Here is a 20816-nt window from a genome sequence, read left to right as displayed (position 1 = left end):
ATAAAACAGATAAATATTATCTTACGTTCTCTTTGGTCGACGATATTTGTCTCTTCGTTCTACCATGGTAAACTCGTGGTTTAATAATTGTGTGCCTGCTGAACTCCGGAGATGGTCCTATATCAGAAAAAATAATTCATTAAATAATCATAATAATAATTAAAAACAAAAATTATTTCACATTTATCAAAGATCTTCATAATTACATAATTTTTTTACTATTACTCGAATACTCAAACGGTAATCATTTTTTAAATAGTAAAATCATAACAAATAATAATAAAGTTATATAATTAATTTGATAATCATCAAGAAGTCGAATTAATGATCTATTGTAAATCGATCACATTAATTTCTATTAATTATTCCTCTTAATGCTATATAAATATAAATCAGGGAAAAAATAAATGTAAATACATATATTAATACTAATATAAATGAATATTAATTTATTATTATGCATATATATATATAGGAATAACTTAGTCACATATTATTTCAACAATTTTCTCAAACAAGTGAAATACTAATAATAATAATAATAATAATAATATTAGAGTATAATAAATAATATTAATAATAATTTTATATAATAGTATATGTTAGTTATATTTATTGTATAATGTTAAATTTCGTGAAAGTGTATGGGTGTATAACCAAGTCCATTTACTAGGCCATACATAATCTATCTACCTCTATATAATATTGTGATCATTATTTCGTTAGAAATAATTTCGTAAATTATAAATTTTGTACATTATTTAGACATTCTAGGGATATATCATAATATTAGATTAGAATTACGAGGAGTAACAATAAACTAGGTCGCTTAGAAAACTTTGATTGGTTCATTGGTACGAGTTCGTTTATAAATTTGTGTGTACTTACTCGCATAAACGAGACGAACAAAATATAGTACGATGCTCCTGCGTGTGACGTTTTTTATAGCAAATAAGATTGACGTCAACGTTCGAGAAGAGAGAAAAAAAAAATAGAAGATTATAGTGAAAAACTTAATATATGTGTATACATTCGTCGCGCCGGAAAGAAGGAGTCATTGACCATGGTACGAAATGAAGGACGAATTATAATTAAGGATAATTATTTGAAGTGAATTTAAATATACGTATGAAAATACCCAGACACATTTTATGGTATACATGCAGTTAAGTATTTATCTTTTCGTTATGGTTTTTTCTTCTCTCTCTCTTTTATAAAGGGATAATTCGTGAACCTGGTTATTTTCCAAAAATTATCATACTTTACGACTACATGCCTGCATGATTAATTTAATCTCGCGAATATAATATTTTTTTTTATTTATTTTTAATTATTTCGGCAATAATGATTACAAATACAATAATTGGGTTATATAAGAAATAGACTTGGAAATTTCTACTTTAGTCTGACTTTTCTTTCCCTACTTAGGGTTATTTTAACGACGGATTTGTCTATTTTCTTTTCGCAGAAATTTTTTGTATTAAATATTACGTTGGTAAAATGTTCTTTACTGAACATGGGTTATCCTATATATCAAATTCAAGTATTAATTGGGTTAATTTATGTAGGAAAATTTTGTTACTATAATGCTTTTAACAAATTTGAGATATGACCGGAAAAAAATTTTGTTATTAAATTATACGACACATATTAAAATCGATTAACTTTAAAATATTCTTTCATTCGAATTCTTACTTACTTATTATTCCCTGGTCTTCTTTTTCACTTTTAACAGCGAGTTTCAATTTCTAACTCGATCTTTAATTCATGAGTTTAATCGAAATTGCTGGGGAGTGACTAATATCGTCAGTTACGATGGGTAATGATGAGCGATATGTTACTCGAATAATAAAATAGACAAAGATATGAGAGAGAAAGAGAGAAAGAGAGAGAAAGAGAGAATGGGACTTTTATATATGATACTTTCTATTTACTAACGAGAAAAAATCACGAGCATGAAAATGTTAAAAGAAAAAATGAGGAAAATTCGTGAATATATGGAAAATGGTTTCACGAGAAAAGTCTATTTTCTTTTTTCATGGTTTCTCGTTTAAATCATTTCCCCGTGTTGTTTATTAACTGTCAATATAATGCATATAAGTATACAATAATGACCGAATTTTTTTTCCGCAAAAGTTTCTCATTTTACAAAGTTATAATATTTGATCAAATAAATTTGAATTTATTTCTGAATGAAAATAAAATGAAACCAGTGACCATCGTATATGCAATTTTTTGATACTTAGCATATTCTTGTCCCAACATTCAACATACGACCCTCTTAACATACGACTATTTGGTCTGCAAACGCACCGGATGTTCTCGCCTTCCGTCCTCCGAATATTCGAATACATTATGCACTAGTCGTCGTATGTGTTCTGGGTAAATATCCTACGTAATGCAGTCACCGTTTCTACGGTTTCCATTAAATTTAAATAATCTTTGAATTTGTCTCCTATGCGATTGTGAACTATTATTACATACTCTCGTGTGCTTTTGAACACAATGAAATTCGTTTAAATCGATCAGAAAAAAAAAACAACAAAAAAGAAAGAATTTATCTCGTTTCCACTTCAATTACGTCATTCGATTATGTCTCATCCATATTCCATAAAACGTATAGTAATAAAGATTAACTCGATTGATCTTTTTCCCGATTGAAATTTAAAACTGAATAACAAAATCAAAGGTTTATACAATTCTTATCGTAGCAACTATACTCGGTGATAATAACCGAAGCAATATTCTCGTCTAATAATTTATGTGAAATATTTGTCAGCCATTTTGTCAAACGTTCCGGATGCATTCGCATCGTATGACTTTGAGTCATTAATGGGGTTATATGCTAGTATAAGCACCCTTTAAGAGTTACTCCAAACTTTTCAAGATATTTAGAAATTGAACTTTCTTAGCTTTAAATCTTAACTATGATATTTATCATATTTAATGTCAAAATATATAAACGGAATAGAAATGGATAATTTAATTCTCATTCAAAATTCTGACACAATCGACATGTATAATTTCCTGTAAAAACGTATCTCTTCGAAACTTCAATTAAATTCTCTAAGCGCGTGGGTATCCTCAGAAGATAAAATTGTCTTATCAAAACTAAAACAATTTCGAATGTTAGTCAGCAGAGATATTGTGTCCAATTAATAATCGCCTTCACTTGTTTAATATGTATTCTTTTTATTTTATTAATTATTTGATTATTCAAAATTAGAAATATATTCTAAAAGCAAGATAGTTTTGCAAATACGAATATTTCTAAACATTAATTTCTTATCGAGACACTCAAACACGAAGACAATAGATAAATACAATAATGATAGAAACAACGGGACTTCCGGTTTTCTTTTCTTTGGACCACCTTAGTTTATATGACGTCAGACTGTAGCCAGAACGTGCTAAGAAATCTCAATCTATGTGTCACATTAGATGTACGATGATTACATTGAAATAATTCTAATGGTGGATGTTTTTTCTTGGAAAAACGGAAGTCGCCGAAGGAGACAATGGTTTCTTCTCGTATTAAAACAAAACAAAATCTTTTGCTTTCTATTCAATTAACTACGCTTGTGTATTAATATACAATTATAAATAATAATAATTAACATTTACTTCTCGATATAAATAATACCAAATATCGATATTTAATTGTATTTTACGAATAAGATATTATCTACTTGTTTACAAATTGAAAAATGTTAACTCGAAACAAACACAAGCCGTTGTCATTCTCCTTTCTCACACAAAATTGCATCCCAATTTCGCGCGTACAAAAAAAAAAGACAATTCAAACGAGATCAAACCGATCTCGTTTGCTCTTGTAAAATAATAAGAGATATAGAAAAAGATACAACTTTCTAAAAAAAAAAAAAATAAATAAAAATAGAATAAAAGTGTTAATGGAAAACGTGTGATTGAATAAATATTTCACGGCAAACGAACGTAAGTGAAATCGTTCGACGAGTCGATTAAAAACGACGAAGCACAGCGAAAGCTTAGGATCGCGTACATTAGCGCCGGTCAATTAGGCCACCGTGTTGATTCGGTCTAACTAACGTAGAGACAGACGCATGTGCAAAGGCGGATCTGCCTTTCGTCTTCCCATGCCATGTTCTCATTTCACATGTGCACCAAACGAGACATATACCCAGTCCCAACGAATGAATACCCCACCTCACCCCACCACGAACCGATCGAGTCCCTTCCTCCTCATTTCCCCGCTTATCTTCTCTCTCTTTCTCTCTCTTTCTCTATCCTATCTCTGCATTCGCAGCAACGGAACATAACGGCCAAAAAGGTCGTTGCTCGGTTGCGATTAAACTCCCGCGTTCACGGTTCTGGCCCTTGATTCTCTAAAGTTTTAAAGACCAACCAAGAGTCGGATAAATTGCGAGTAAAAAAGATCAAGTTAAAAAAAAATGGACCAATTCGCGAGAACCCTGAGAACTTTTCTTCTTTCTTCGTATACGAATGAAACTTTCTTTCTTTTTTTTTTTTTCTTTCTTTTCCACACAAAAGTTAAATCCAACAATTTATTTAACAAAATCGTCCGTAATTTCAACCGCCATTTTATTTTGTTATCTTTCCAATTGGTAAAATACTTTGTTTTTTCTTTTTTTGTTAATTGAAATATTCAATCGGATATATATTAAAGTTTAAAAGAAAAAAAAAGAAAAGAATTAAATAATTAACGGGAGTTAGTTATCTCATTATAATAAATCTTTCCTATTCATTAAAATAAAATTTCAATGTAAGATGCACAAACCTGAGAATTGGATATTAAGAGTAAGTTACAATGTAACTGCTCGAATCATCCGGTTTGGCAATATACATTTTGACTATTCGAAAAGTTTCAACGTTCGACTGGGTCCTAAAAAAAAATACAACTGGTCTTAAAAAATGCGGTCTTTAAAATCAAATGGAAATAAATTCAAAGACGTTCCAGCTTTTGGCACAGTTGCCACTAGACTTAACGTGCCACTTACAATGGGATTCGAATTAATTGCAACGTCATTGAACGCAAGTGTATTTAGTGAATGGTCCAATCAGGGGCCCGTTTCTACACTGCTTTGCCGATCCCAGTTCGAGCTCGTTAGTCAATTAAACTTCATAATTAGAGCATCTACGACAACGACGACATATATATAACTTACACAGTTACGTACAATAAACGTTACACGCTAATGCTTGCAACGATAACACGGACAAAGAAAGATCAAGACGCAAAGAGGAGAGATATTATACTTGTCTCATTTCTCTCTGTTCTTAACTTCATGTTCTCTTTGTAGGAATCTACCAACAATAACTAACAACTACTACTACTACTACTACTAATGAATCGATGTTGCGTTAGTACGTACGCGACTAAACGTAATCAAGATTTATATGTTTCTTTGAAAAGGTCAAGCAGAAGCGTGCAACTATAACTGCTACACAAACTACAATCACTTATGGGGCAAACAGTGAAAGTACGATGCAGTTTGACTTATTATTTGGTTAAAAATAAGCTGCATCTAATTGTACGTGCTGATATATACATACATATATATAAGGAATATAACATTGAATTATTACAGAAATAATAATATATACCTACTTTGGTGATTCATTTATAGCTTGCATACTTCTAGTTTATTTATTTAGCTAAATAAAGTGGATGACGACAACGGAAGAAAAAAAATTGTCTTGCCGAGTTCTTTTAAAGCACGTTCGTCAGAAGAACGTGACTTACAATTAACATCAGACTCATTATTACATTACCCACAGTTACACTTAACGTTAATATATTTCATTTCATTTGTTTCTTTTTGTTTTATAAGAATTATACTACGAGTTGAGAAAAAATTTGTTATATAAAATAAAAATCCATAGCGAGAATCATAGAATCCCATAAAGCGTTAAATTAATTTTCTTTATCATTATAATGATTGTTAAGATAGGTTTCTATGTTATTTGTGTGAACCAATTATATACGTAAATGTAAAAAATTTCACACCTATGTGATTAGTACTAATGAAGATGCTTAACCATATCGAGGGGAATGCCCTCGATGAGATTAAATCCACGACGGCTTCGCCAATTGGATATCATACGATCGCGTTGCGTTTCCACCGCACGCGGTATTTCCGCAGGATACGTTTCGACCACATTTATCGGATTAACTCGCACTCGACCGTTAGCAAGATCAATGCAAGCGTAAAATCGATTTATCCGAGCGAAGGTGATTCTATCTAACGTTTGAGCCTTCTCAACCTCTTCTCTCACTCCCCCTCACCCTCACCATCAACCTCACCCTGAACCTCACCCTCTCAACCAACTCTCACCTTCTCACCCAACCCATCTATCTCTCTATCTTTATTTCTATCTCCTTTTTTCCTTTACTATCATTTCTCCCTTTCTTTCTCATCCAACACCAATACCAACACACGCGCTAAAAACTCTTTGCACGCTCTTCAAAAAGATCCGAGATTTAACTCGTGAACGAAGATAGAAAGAAAGAAAAAAAGAAAGAAGAAAAAAAGGAAAGAAAATAAAAGAACTAGAAAAAGAGGGTTGTGCCAGAAACATTTATGTACGTTTCGATCATGTTACTACTTTTCTAAGGATTCAGCTCTCATAGTCAGAGTCATTTAATCAACTAAAGTACTTCGGACTTTTATATATCGAAAATTCTTCGTTCCTTTCAAGTATTTTTAGTATATACTCTTCCTTTTATCCAACTGCGCGTATAAACCTTCTAATTTTTTTTTTTTAATCAACGCGTGAATATATATTTTTTGCATTTTTAATTTGATGTTACTAATAACAATTTCGTCGATTTTTAATCATCGCGTTTAACACAGGTTATTTTATTTCTTTTAAATAGATATGCTAATTTATTTATTTAAATAATACCTTATAATAGTCGATTGAAATAATTCTTTTTGTAATTATAATTTAAATAATACGTATTAATATTTATTTGACACCTTCCCGATAAGCTGTATTTAAATTAAATGTCATTATCATGCTTGGGTACCGAAAACAATATATGTGGCGGGGAAAGATATTAATTACTTCATTTAATTATCAACAAATGTGCACACACATATAACTTATATTTCTTCATTGTATTCACAAATATTTAAAGAGATCTATAAGTTGAAATATTTGTAATTAATGAAACTTATTGAAAAAAAAAAAAAAAAAAAAATAAAATTAGAAAAGAAATTAAGAATAATAATGGTATATAAAAAGAAAATGCAATAACTTTCTTTAATGTCGTCTCGAAAGCGTCTAATTAGACACGAGTTCAAGTTCGTCAGTTTCTCTTGGGTTAATGAACGTTAAGTGGTGGTTTTGCGCTAAGTCTTGGGATACGTGTCAGCAAAATTACCGTAGTTTTCGTCCGATATTTTTTTTATATTATATCCTCTTCCTATTTCTTTCTTCTTTCTTTTTCTTTGTTTTTTTTTCTCTTTCCTGTCTGCCTTATCTTCATCCTGTTTGTTTAACTTTTTATCGTATTTAAAATCCCATAAGAAAAATTCTTCATGCATTTCCTCCTTAAAACCACCATTTTTTTTATTCTAATTCATATTTCTCTTACGCTCAAATCTTATCTTTCTTCGTATTACGTCGTAATCCTTCTTTCTCTCTCTCTCTCTCACTCTCTCTTTCTTTAAATTTATTCGAAGAGAGAAAGAGAAAGAAAGAGAATTTATTAAAGTTGTAATATTTGTAATTTTTATCTCAGCCGTACAGAAGTAGAAACAATTTAACTTCACTTTTGGAATTATTTTAAATTTTAATAACGAAACGTTCGATTGTGATTCGAAGCTTTTTATATAATTAAATCTATAGTAAATAAATAATAGTAATCTATAATAATCTATAATAAATTAAATCTATATAATATATATAAATCTATACAATTAAATAATTAGGATTAAAATTAATATTATCAACAATTAATAAAAATATGCATTAATAATAATAATAATAATAATGTCTAAAATTAATGTCCATTTAAGAAAAAAAAAAAGAACCAAATAAACGAATATAAGAAATTTGTAAACAAAAAATAAATATTAATATTCATATAAATAAATAAAACAAAAATCATCTCTGTTTTCATATTCAACTGAATGTTATCTAGAGCACAAATCGAGTAATAATAAATTGTCGTTCGTTTTTCACCATTGGAATCCACGTGGCCTAGAAGCACGAGGAAAAGCACAGAGAATTGCAGAGGATATGAATAGAAACGAACGAAGATGCGTTAAGAGAGCTTGCAAGGAGCTTTCCAAGTCGTCTACCTCTCGTCGAGAAGCTTACAATTCGCAGTGAAATGCTTACAAGGGAATTCAACTTCTTCCGTTGTTTAAACAACGCTAACGAACACCAACAAAACAATCCTCTCGTCTTGAGTATTACCATTCTACGATCGATTCTACCCTGGAATTTACTTTCTAATTGTAAGATCGTTCAAATAATTCATTCTGAACGAAACTTATGTAATATTAAAAAAAGAAAAATAACAAGATTTTCAATTAAACTTTCGAAACAAAATCAATATTTAATAAATTTATTTCTTTTTCAACCACATTTTCAATAATTAGTCTACTTACAATTTCAAGTTCTACAGATATTATTATTATTATTTATGTATTAATTAGAACATTGTATTTTTATTTAATAAGAAAAGAAAATGACAATTATTTATACCTACGAATAAAAGTAATATTTTTAAAGTATTTTTTCTGTCAACAATTTAAATTTATGTATTTTGTAATAATTAAATCTTATTTAAATAGATCTATAAGTAACGTTACGATATTTGATATTAACAATAAGTCTAAATAAACAATATTAATATTTTTTACAAAACATTTCAATATTATTACTTATTGAATAAATCAATCAAAATAATTTGGCAAATAAAAAAACACTACGACAAATCAAACGAAATTTTCTTTACAATCCTCGCCTATATTTATCAACTTGAAATGTACAAATATTTTTAATACAATACAAATAGAACAATTTGCCAATGAAAAAAAATAAAAAAACTAAAAAAATCCTCCTCAAGCCATAAACAATTACAAAAAAAAAAAAACATCTGACTAAAGTATTATCAGTTAAATGTTGTCATTTTCTTCTTTTACGAGTACCCTTATGTGTTCGGAACGTGTAGTAGCGTCAACGGGGCGATGACACACGCCCAATATAAAGTATTCGAGTGTGTGAGTGTGTAAAAGCTCGCGTGTGCGTGCTGCACGCGAGTAGCACGAGTAAACTCGTCCTACTCGTGCAGATAAGCGCGCGTGCGCACGTGGAAGCGTGTTACACTTCGTTAGAACTTGAAGGACTAGCATATACTGACATGAGAGAGAAATAGAAAGAGATAAAAGAAAAAGGGAGAGATAGAAAGAGAGAGAATGAGAAATATAGGGTCTCCCTTTTTACTCCATCTACTACAATTTGGGATCCTGACCGCTCAGAAAGTTGTGTGTATCGATCTGCTAAAAAGTTACCCAGGAAACGAGGGAGTACTTTCTTTCTATCTTTCTCTCTCTCTCTTTCCTTCTTTTCTCCCTTTTCATCCACCTTTCACTCTCCTACATTCGCTCAATTTCAAAACGAACATAACTTACTATAGATTTCATCGATTCGTTGAGTTAAGCTCTTTCTTTCTTTCTCTTCGAGAATTGAAAATAGTTATTGTAGAAGGAAAATATAAAGAGGGTTTTTTTTTATATTATTGTAATCTTATTTATTATTATTATTATAATAATCTTGAAGTTTAAAAGGTTTTTCGAATAATATTCGATTGGACAATGAGAACTAGTATTCTTAATTGGTTTTTTTTTTTTATATAATTTTGTTATGTTATGCAAAGATATGAAAAATTTGAATTGTTTAAATATTAAATATAATTAATAAAAATATTTAATATTTAATAAAATATTAAATATAATTAACAAGTGTTAATTGAGTGTTCATATTATAACGGATTAAGACTTAACGAAGTGTAGATGTTTTGTGTTTTGAATATTATAAATAAAAATAAAAATGTATGTCTACTTAAAGAAAAAAGACGCTGAACTTTAGAGATTAAGTTGCTGAAGAAGTCCCAATAAAGGGACGAAACGTCCAACTTATCAAAATTAAGTTCTACTTCTTTTTTTTTGATGTCCAAATTCCTTATGATACCTTCTTATTAAGAATTTTATTTTTGGACTAGAGAAACAACTGATTGAATAATTAACAAAATTTAAATTAAATTGTATAGAAAATCTTGCATACAAGATGTTATTGGTCACTTAAACTTTTCCCACGGATCATAAAATGATCCAGGGTTCACGGGTTCGTGGATTATACTAAATGAAAATTTTCACATTCTATTTGTAGTCAAGATTTCCATTTCTTTTCATATTAGTTTAAAAATATAAGTTAATATCGTGTTCTTTATCAACGTGAGGTTATCGCATCGGCCGAGTTCTGGTTCACATATTTATCTGATATCATTTTCAATAGTTGTCTGAATGTAACCAAAACAGACAGAGACAAAGATAAATAGTTTTAGATGAGAACAAGATGCATTTATCTGAGAATTCAACGAAACTTAATCGTAAACGTAAGCTCAAAATAGTTCTCGGTGTTTCCAGTTGTTAGTCTTATCATTTCGAGAATTATTGTCTCTAGAGATTTCTCCTAGATCATTGTGACATTTAAACATTTTCAAACGGTTGTGTGCGAAACGTCCCAAACGGGATTACTGTTGGTATCGATCTCTATGTTGCTCATAGGGTGTACCCTAAAAATAAATCATTTTGTATATTAAACGAAAGTCCTTTAATCTTGTTAACCTAAGCTTTATTATAAATAAAACGTGTCTTTCTCTTTGGAACTATCTTTCTTCGAAAATACGATTCAGTAAAATTGAGTATTATTTCTCATCGATTCAGATAAATATCGTTAGGATATTTATTTCTATAGTTCAACAAATTTATTTCAAATTCTAATATTATTTATGGTATAATCTAATATTTAAAAAAAAAGACCATTACTAAAGAAAGGTTCGCCATTACTGTTTTTCCTTTCTTAATAATAATAAAAAAAAAAACCGTTTCTCAGCCATATTCGTCCAATAATATTAATAATAATAATAATAATAATAATAGCAATAACGGCACATAATTTATGAATACATATTTAATTGGATATTTAATTTTATGATTTTTTGTTTTCTTTTTTATATAAAAATATCAATGCAAGTGAAAGAACGTTTTCAAAATATCAATGAATTAAATTTAACCTTCCTGTTGCGTTCTTTCATCAGATAGGTACTCGACTTCCTTCGTTCCGGCTTCCTCTTTTCTCGAAATTCATTTGCAGACACAGTCACAGCCGAGCTCCCTCGTCTTATAAATAATTTACCATGTGATTCATCGGTGAGGAGAGCACGCTGCTCCTTGGCGCCCACGTGGATAATAATCATAGAATACGTTGGATGAATGAACATCTTTTCTCAAGGAACTCATTATATGTATGTCTTTCGTATTCTCAAACCTTACTTTAGAAAAAACTCAAGATCTATATACAGAATGTCTGAGATTTTTCTGACCAAACAGTGTCAATGTATTCTATTCACAAAAATAAGACAATAACGTAGATCATTTTGAAGATTTCTTCAAAAATTACTATATAAATTTATCAGTAAAAAAATATAAATTAATTAACATATTAAAACAATAATAAAAACAAATGCATACGATCAAAGGACTTCGCAATGATAACATTTATAGCTCTTAAATTGACAAAATATGTATCATACGTATTCATTTTTTTCTTTTTCCTAAGTCAGTCGATTACATTAATTTGATGTTTATTTTCTAAGATTATAATCTAGAGACCAAAAAAATACCAAATAAAGATTGATCATAACGTGTAAGATATTATTAAATGAAATATTATATAAGTATAAAGAAACTGAGAAACTAAAGTTATTTATAATATTTATATACAATAGTTATGAATACAAATTTATCATTTACATAGAAAATAATTAAAAAAAAACGAATATAGAAAAAAGAAAAATCATTAGAAATGATTATGATATTCCAAGTATGTGTAATAAAGTACCACACCCAAGGAAACCATCTAGAACATGTATACAGTGTTCTTCCGAAGCTTAGGTGCCGTTCGAAAACCGGTATCGATAACTTTTAAACCATAAAAGTAACGCATAGACTTAGGCGACATAGGACAAGGGGCAGCCAGTCACGTAGAAGAAGCCATGTTTATGCTTGACATCGGGCCTTCTTCTTATCTTTCTTATTCTCTCTCTCTCTCTCTCTCTCTCTCTCTCTTTCTTTCTTTCTTTCTTTCTTCCGTTGTTTTTTTTTCTAGGTTCGAAATAGACGACACATTGTAGCTACACACGATATCAGTTGAAAATGTTTAATAAAGGTAAGTGTATATTACGATACTTGAGAAGGTGAGTTCTTTCGTGGAAACAGCAAGTTACCTTCTAACACATACACACACACACGTATCCACACAGACAAGAGAATAATAACGTAATCGTTGACAACTTAGTGTTCGCGTGACTCCACAAAATACGAAGCCCCTTTTTGCATGTCAGGGCGCCACAGAGACACGCTCGATAAAAGCGTCTACAAACGTCAGTGACCAGTACTATACCATAGAAAGCAAAGAGCATCGAACCAATACGTGTGGCACGTGTAATACCAGATCAGTGGATTTTAACACTGTGTCGTATATTTCAGGGTCAAAGCACTGGGAATCACTTTTAGTTGGTAGCTTTTAGTTGGTAGCTTTTGGTTGGACAATTAAACACGTAACCCATTTTACCTTTTACCCTATCACTCAACTGTAATTTACTGTTCAAATTTATACATGTAAATATAATACATATTAATGACCAAACTTATATGCGTACGTGTTGTGTGTGTGGATGTGTAAATGTATTATCATTAACCGATCATTTAAATTTATGATATTATATGTATATGCACACGTAGAAAATAATGTAATACAGGATGACGCAAAATTTATTTAACAAAAATGAATTATTATTTTAAAATAGGTTAATTTTCAAACGCTCAATTTTATAAATGTATTTTAATAAATAAATGATCAATTTTTATATTCATATAGAAATACATTTTTTTAATTAAATATTAATAACGTAATATAATATTATTTATGGACGGTATTCAAATATATGTACATATATTTTTTATTGTTAATATTAGAGTTTTGAATTGTTAACAATTCAATTGATAACGTCCGGTAAAGGTAAATTTATGTTACTAATGTAAAACTTATGAATCATACACTAGAAGAAAGCTTTTTGATCAAGGATAGAACATTATGATATCATCCAATTATAGAAGAGATTTGATTAATAGTAAATCGAAATAAATTGGTTTCTATTACATTGATTTATGTGATTTAATCGATCACTCAAATTTTGCGGTTGTTAAATAGACTTCATCATTAACAAATCATTTAAATATTATCATTTATCGATCAACGATGAAACAAATTTAAAGTCACAACTTGCTCTAACATGAGTATTATATTTTAATAAAACAAAGTTTCACATGAAATTATGTTATTAATTTTATCATCAATTGATCGAATAAATTTCTACATCTTAATCTTATCTGACACAAAACAAGAGTAATAAAATAGTAAGTACCTTATCACACTAAACGATCAGATCAATTTATGTTATCAGCTTAATAGCTTATCGATTAGATCAATTTATTAATATTATTGTTGCAACAACTAATTAACATAAATTTATTTTATCAATTTATCTACGGAAAAGTACGTACTTACTGTTATAGTATGTCTTGCTTATTAATGATGTAACAGATTTTATCAAAAAAATGGAATAAGTAAATATAATAAAAACATTATCGCTAATCGATCGTTTCAATTTTCATTATGAATTTATCATCAAAAAATTTGTAGGAATAAATTATTATTCTTAATAACATATAACTACAAATCAATTGCATGGTATCCTCCTAGTTGCAGTGCTGCTAAAAAAGTATGGGATTACGAGGCCGCAATTTCAAATACCTGGCAAAAAATATTTCTTATTTTTCAACTTAATAAAGCAACTTTGAAGACACCCTGTATATTACATTGTGTATATCAACGATTAAACAATTTTTAAAACATCGTTAAGCTATCCAGACTTTATCTATAAACAAAGCAATAAAATACGATAGTTATCATTAAGCAATCATTTCAATGTTTAAATATATCAGCGATGATATAATCAGCAAGACATCGAATAAATATAAACTTTTGTTCAATCGACACAATTTAAATTTATATTAACAATTTAATAACAATAAATAATAATAAATTGAAGATAAAAGAAAAAAAAAACCTTTTGAAAGAAATTGAAACAAAGTAATTTTACTTAAAACGGAATTAAAACAATACGAAGTTAATAATCACATTCATCAATCAGATCAATTAACGTAACTAATTAGATCATTAATCATTAAAATCGATTGATACAATTATTTAATCGATTAATTAATCCACCTAAATCTGTATTATACTTATTCATCGTTACTAATATTTAAACATCATCATGAATCATCATAAAATACAACATTCTATGGTGGGAACGCGAAGACGAATACGAGTGAGAGTTAGTTAGTGTTGATAATAGATAGTTTGATCTTGAGATCGTTGATAAATATTCGTAGGGGAGGTATGAGTTGAGCATGAACCAAAAGTTGTGAGATAAATATACAATAAGTGTAGTAATAATAAGACATTGTAAAAAACTTTGTAAATTGTGCAATAAAAACCTGATTATATATATATACAACATTCTATGGATTAACAATGAAACAAGCAGTTTTCTAAAGAACTATCTAACTAACTAGAGATTTCTACGATTTTATCTAAACGGAAGGAAAACAGTAAAAAGGTAAAGCTTGTTATTTAAAAGTGAACATATAATATAATGATAGTTAACAATAGTAGTAGCATATCTCTTTGTAAGAACGACGATGGAAAGTCGATAAACCAGTGCGGCATCGTCCTCGTCCAGTGAAGGCAACGAACCTAACGTGACTCATCATCGTTTCGTACTCACCTAACAACACAACCATACCATACCATACCATACCATACCATACCACACGGCTGCCTGCCTGCCTGCTAAATCCGGCGCTCCTAGTCTGGCGCGTTGCACTAATTTTGCCTGAAGCATGCTATTAAGCCACTCGCGTAATATCGTCGACGTTTCAGTACGAGCTACGTGATTTGTTGCTGATTAAACGTTCCTTTGCTACCTTTACTATTAAAATAAAAAAGATTCTCGAATGAGTATAGAGTAAGAGAGGACAATTTACATATTAAAGTTGTAAATATTGGGATAAGTTTTCGTTAATTTAACGATATGCGAATTAAACTTTTAACAATATATATACATACTTTAACAATATACTTTACAATATATATACATATTTTAACAATATATTTTCCGAAATTAATTATAAATAAGTATCGTAGGGAATTTGAACATTCAAAAGAACTAAAATTTAGTTTTAATTAATTGGACATTTCGTCCCTTTATTGGGACTTCTTCAGCAACTTAATCTCTAAAGTTCAGCGCCTTTTTTTATTATTATTAACGTCCGAAATGTTATTCACTGAAACGCGAAAAATATTTTTTTTAAATATTCATTTCACACGTTATTTCGTATTACTTTTTTAATATAAAGTTAAGCGTTTGATGAAACAATTTTTAAACCGTCTGCGAGGTGTTTTTAGCTTAGATTCAATAAATCACACAATGTTTATAAGATAAAAGAATGCGATTGTGTAAAGGAAACAATCATTTCTAACTGTAATGACGATAAATCATCGATATACATATCGGATCAAATGGTAGGATATTATTGTCCGTTTTTAGAAAAACATTAAAATGATAACAAAATGATGTAGAAATAAGTTTCTAATTCTAACGAAAATAATACTCGCGACGACGATTGTTTTGAAACTATTCAATACTAACCGCTTATTAGATATTTATTATTACAATCAAAGTAAAATAATTATATCTATATTAAAAATATAAATTCTTCTATCTTAAGTTTAAGAAAACATATCTTTTGCAGAAAAATTCCATCGGAATTCAAAGCTCGTATATTCGTATACGATAAAAAAAAATTAAAAAGAAATAATTCTTAATTCATTTTTTATGCATTCCTTTAATAGGAAACTTTTCTGTCGGACGCATGCGCGTATAGAAAAAGAAAATTACATATTATCAGAACACGTATGTATATATATACTTAATATACTTGTATGCGTATGTTATTTACACACTCTTCTAATGTAGCAGCAAAGATAAGAAATACACTTTGTCGTGTTGATCGTTCAAGCGGTGCACCGACCTGACCGGATCATCGTCCGAGTGTAAACAAAGTCAGGCCTTTTTATTGATCACAGTATAGAAAACTGTTCTATCCTTGTTGGGATGTTTCTAGGTAAACTTCTTTTTTTTTTTTTATTATCGTGTTATATGCAAATATGCAATTCTTGATTACGACCTTCGTTTTTACGTTTCGTAACGCTATTCAATACGATTTCGTTATACTTAACCGCAATTACGATTCAATATATCGTAAAAAAGAGAGGGAGTGAGTAATAGAGAGAGAAAGAAAGATATAAAAAAAAAGATGAGAGGAAAGGGGAAGTCATTGTATCGTCCCACGGATAAGAATTGTCGTTGCAACGATACATCCGGGCCGATAAATAGAAGATAGACGCTTAAATGTTCTTTATTCTCATGACAGTTACAATTATCTTTGATATTGCTCGTTGTCAGCAATGTTTCTGGAATTAAATCCAGATATTGTTTAATTTGATTTTTCCTTTAACAATAAGTTACGTCAACGACCGTTAACGCGATTGCCAAAATCTTAAAACGTAACTTTAATATGCAATATACCTTTTTGTTTTTTGTTTACTTGAAATATAATATTTTTTCTTTTGATATGTGATTCCATTTCTTAGAACAAAAATGTTTATTTGAACAACAAATTCTTGACTTGCGATTTATTCGTCTAATAAATCTAATAAATTTGACTAAACTTTCTCTTCCTCTCACTTTTTTCTCTCTCTCTCTCTAAAATTATTCCGTAGAAATCAACAAAAGTGTCTATGTTAATAAAATACCGAATGTTTATCAAGAACTTGAATGTAATGATTCTTGAACATCTGTATCAGTACAAAAAAATAGCATCACTTCAGCAAGAGGCTATAATTTCTTCCATTTTCCGAAAACTACGCTCACGTCTGCTTTAAAAATTTGTTGCCTCAGGTGAGACAAGGACTGCAAGTATTGTAGAAAAGACTAAATTTCCAAAAATATTTTTCTTCCGAAAGTAGTATGTAATGTTCCAAGTATATTCGAGTAAGAAAATAACATTTAGTTTATTCAAAATACACGTTCTATATTTATTTGATTACTTGATAGTAATAATAATAATAATAATAAAAGGTTGCTATTTATATAGTCAGTATTATTGAACATTTCAAATTACCTTTAATTAAATTTAATCTAATTTTTTAAATGTGATGTACCTATTATAAATAAATAAATGGTCAAGATTTATAATATAATTAAAGTATATACATTGTATCAGTAATTCATTTTAACGCAACCATGCCCCTATTATAAAAAAAAAAAACTCCATTTACTTAATATATTATTTAAGAATTATTATATATATTATCTATAAGAAAAATAATTATTTTTAAAATTAAATGAAAATGAATGTTCATACCGTATAAAATATTCATATATGATGTTTATATATTTGATAAAATACTAACCGAAAAATTACATTATTTTCATACCTGTTTACAATACCTTCCTAAACATCGTAAATAATCTTCGAACATTTCTAATATATTTTGACTTAAACCAAATTTCTTTAATTTAATTTCGAATAATAGAAATCTATCAATAAGAAACGTAAGATTAGGAAGATAAAAATAATCTCTTTAAACCAGAAGAACAATCTCACATAAAGTTTCATCTCGAAAAATCAAATTCCATTAGTCATCTTTGAAATATTAGATGGATTCTTTTTCCAAAATGTGGTCTGAGGTGAATAGAGTCCAAAATAATTTACATTTAAAAGAGGAGATATATTCTTGACTTGGAACAAAGTGGTATAATATTCAATATGACAAAGTAGAAAAATAATATGAAGCAAATGCAAGGGAAAAATGACTTATTCTTCTTGGCTGATATAACGATATCTCGAGATAGAATAATTTCTCTAATCAAATTCGAAATGTTATAAAGTTTTCAAAGCAACCAGTAAATATATATATATAAGCCATTGTGTTAAAAAAGCTAAAAACAGATTTAGATGTGAAAAATTGATCGAACAGTTTCCTCTTTCTATTATGTTCCACTGAAAACCACCATCATATAGAATAGTTTAAAAATTCAATAACCTTCCTCATTTCTCTTTTCTTTCTTGATAAAATCATTATAAGAACTTCACGAACGAGCTCCACCACTACTTCTTCGCGTAAATTGAAAACTTCGTTAAGATTCATCCGCTTGTTCTAGATAGTTTTCTACCTTTATTACTTTTAAATGAAAATCTTCTAAAAACTAACTGGACGAATTATAACTGAAATAAACTAACCGTTCGATCTACATCAACGAACGAATCAATTCTACTCAATTATCAAATTATCTAATTACTTGATGTTTATTTTGGTTAAGAAGTGTGCATGTATCGCCCCTCTTTGTTTATTTTTTAAGATTTTTTTTTTCTTTTTTTCTTTTTACTTTCAATAATTAATATCTTTTTTTATATATATATATAATAATTAAATTAAATTTTTTTTTTAATCATCTCGATAATTAGAATGAAAATAATTTATAATTGTCAATTAGGTAAATGAGATTGTTCTCGAATAAGGTCTACCTTTTATCGAGAGCTTTAAGATAAATGAAAAACCTTCGCGTTCGCTCATTGTAACGCTTGAAAATTGCAGGAGAGGCGCGTTTCCATTTTGTCCCTGACCGATTTTTTCATTCGGTCATCCAGATAACGATGGAAAGGAGTGCCCCAGAGACAGATAATAACTTCTAACTATGCTATATCTATCGTGAACTTTTTTCTATTCTTTCAACGAACCAAGGAGAACTGTTCCATGTTTTAATGATGATAACAAATAAAAAAAAACATCATTAAAAATAATACATTTTTTTGGTCACATTTATTATATATATTATCATAAAGAGGTAGCTTACTGTGGTGAAAATATACAAATAAAATAAAATATTATAAACAATAAAAAGAGTATATTTCAATTACTAATCAAATAATTAAATATGTTAATTACAATGTTAGTATTACCCCCATCTTGCTTAATAATAATTTTCTTTTTAACTTGTTGACATATTTTTTATAACTGTAAGTATTGATAACTTAAAGTAATACTTAAACGTTATAAGTTAACGGATTATTATTAACATTCGAACCAGAATTATAAATAATTGAATATCAAGGAAATACGAATTGATTCCTGATAGCAATAACCCTAAAATTCTTCATAAAAATAAAACTATTTGGTGTATAGTGTATTTTAAAAGAAATTATATTATTTATATAATTTTTTCCTCTATCATTTTTCATTACATTTTATGAAATAATATGAAAAAAGGAGAGAGAGAGAGAGAGAGAGAGAATGAGATAGAACCCACAGTCGATCAAAAGTTGAACGAGATTATAGAAAGTTTTAGTGTTAGTTGATATGTGTTATGTGTGTATATCAGAATCAGTTTATATATCTATTAAAGTAAGAATAATAATAAAGTATTATTAAAAATAATTAAAAAACACATAACTATTATATATTAATATACTTCGAATATTAAACAATTTCGATCTGATATTTTATTAAATTAAAATTTAAGTTTAAACAATCCTAAATATTAATAAAGTACATTACAGTATTAAGCATACCATAAATGATTGTTAATTAATCGAAAAAAATGTATATTGTTGTTTAAAAGCACGGAGTATAAGTTGGATGCACCGTCTTCTTCGAAATCCCCCGTAAGACTGAACTGTTTCCCCTCTATGAAAGTTCTTTTGTTAAATGTTGTTTATATGTCTTTCCGAACGTTGCGCGCATGTATATAACGGGAATAATATTTGTAATAAATAGAATTATATATTTGTAATAAATAGAAAGTCATATAAACAACTTTTAATAAAAGAACTTTCATAGAGGACACCATGGCAGTCTAACGATGGATTTCGAGGAAGACGGTGCACTGAACATATACATATATATTTCCTTCAATTAATTAACAATTATTTAAAGTATGTTTAATACCCTAATATACTTTATTAATATTTAGGATTATTTAAATTAACGTACAATTTTTTTTAACATTTCTGCGCAGTGATGACTTTGAGTTGAAAATATCGAATCGAAAATATCTTTAATATTTTTTCCAAGTATATTATAATATAATAGATATGTATAATTTTTAAACAAATGTATTTTTTATTATTCTTACTTTAATGGATAATTAATTGTTATACTAAAAAAACATTTAAATGACAGTAAACACAAAAGATGAACAATCGTTAGACATAATATTCTCCTTGTTTTTACAGTTATAATGACATGAACGATTTCACAGTACGGCCGTTTTTTATAGATTATTTTCGTATTTGTTTAATTGATTCGTTATAAATAAAACTTTCAAG

The 20816-nt window shown here is 28.6% G+C and overlaps 1 protein-coding gene across 2 annotated transcripts in view; it reads right to left on the bottom strand.

The window, feature by feature from the left end:
• Positions 1 to 20816, bottom strand: part of LOC106787459 — a 66557-nt gene that overhangs the window by 29590 nt on the left and 16151 nt on the right. For both annotated transcript variants that reach the window (XM_014749813.1, XM_014749814.1), the window contains exon 2: positions 26 to 117. In XM_014749813.1, coding sequence (XP_014605299.1) covers positions 26 to 117 — 92 coding nt within the window. The remainder of the gene's footprint in view (positions 1 to 25; positions 118 to 20816) is intronic.

The sequence above is a fragment of the Polistes canadensis genome, unplaced genomic scaffold (genome assembly GCF_001313835.1).
Source record: "Polistes canadensis isolate GaletaPanama2010 unplaced genomic scaffold, ASM131383v1 scaffold_101, whole genome shotgun sequence".
NCBI lineage: Eukaryota > Metazoa > Arthropoda > Insecta > Hymenoptera > Vespidae > Polistes > Polistes canadensis.
Note: the sequence above shows the minus strand (reverse complement) of the source record. Positions and strands in the feature narration are given on the sequence as shown.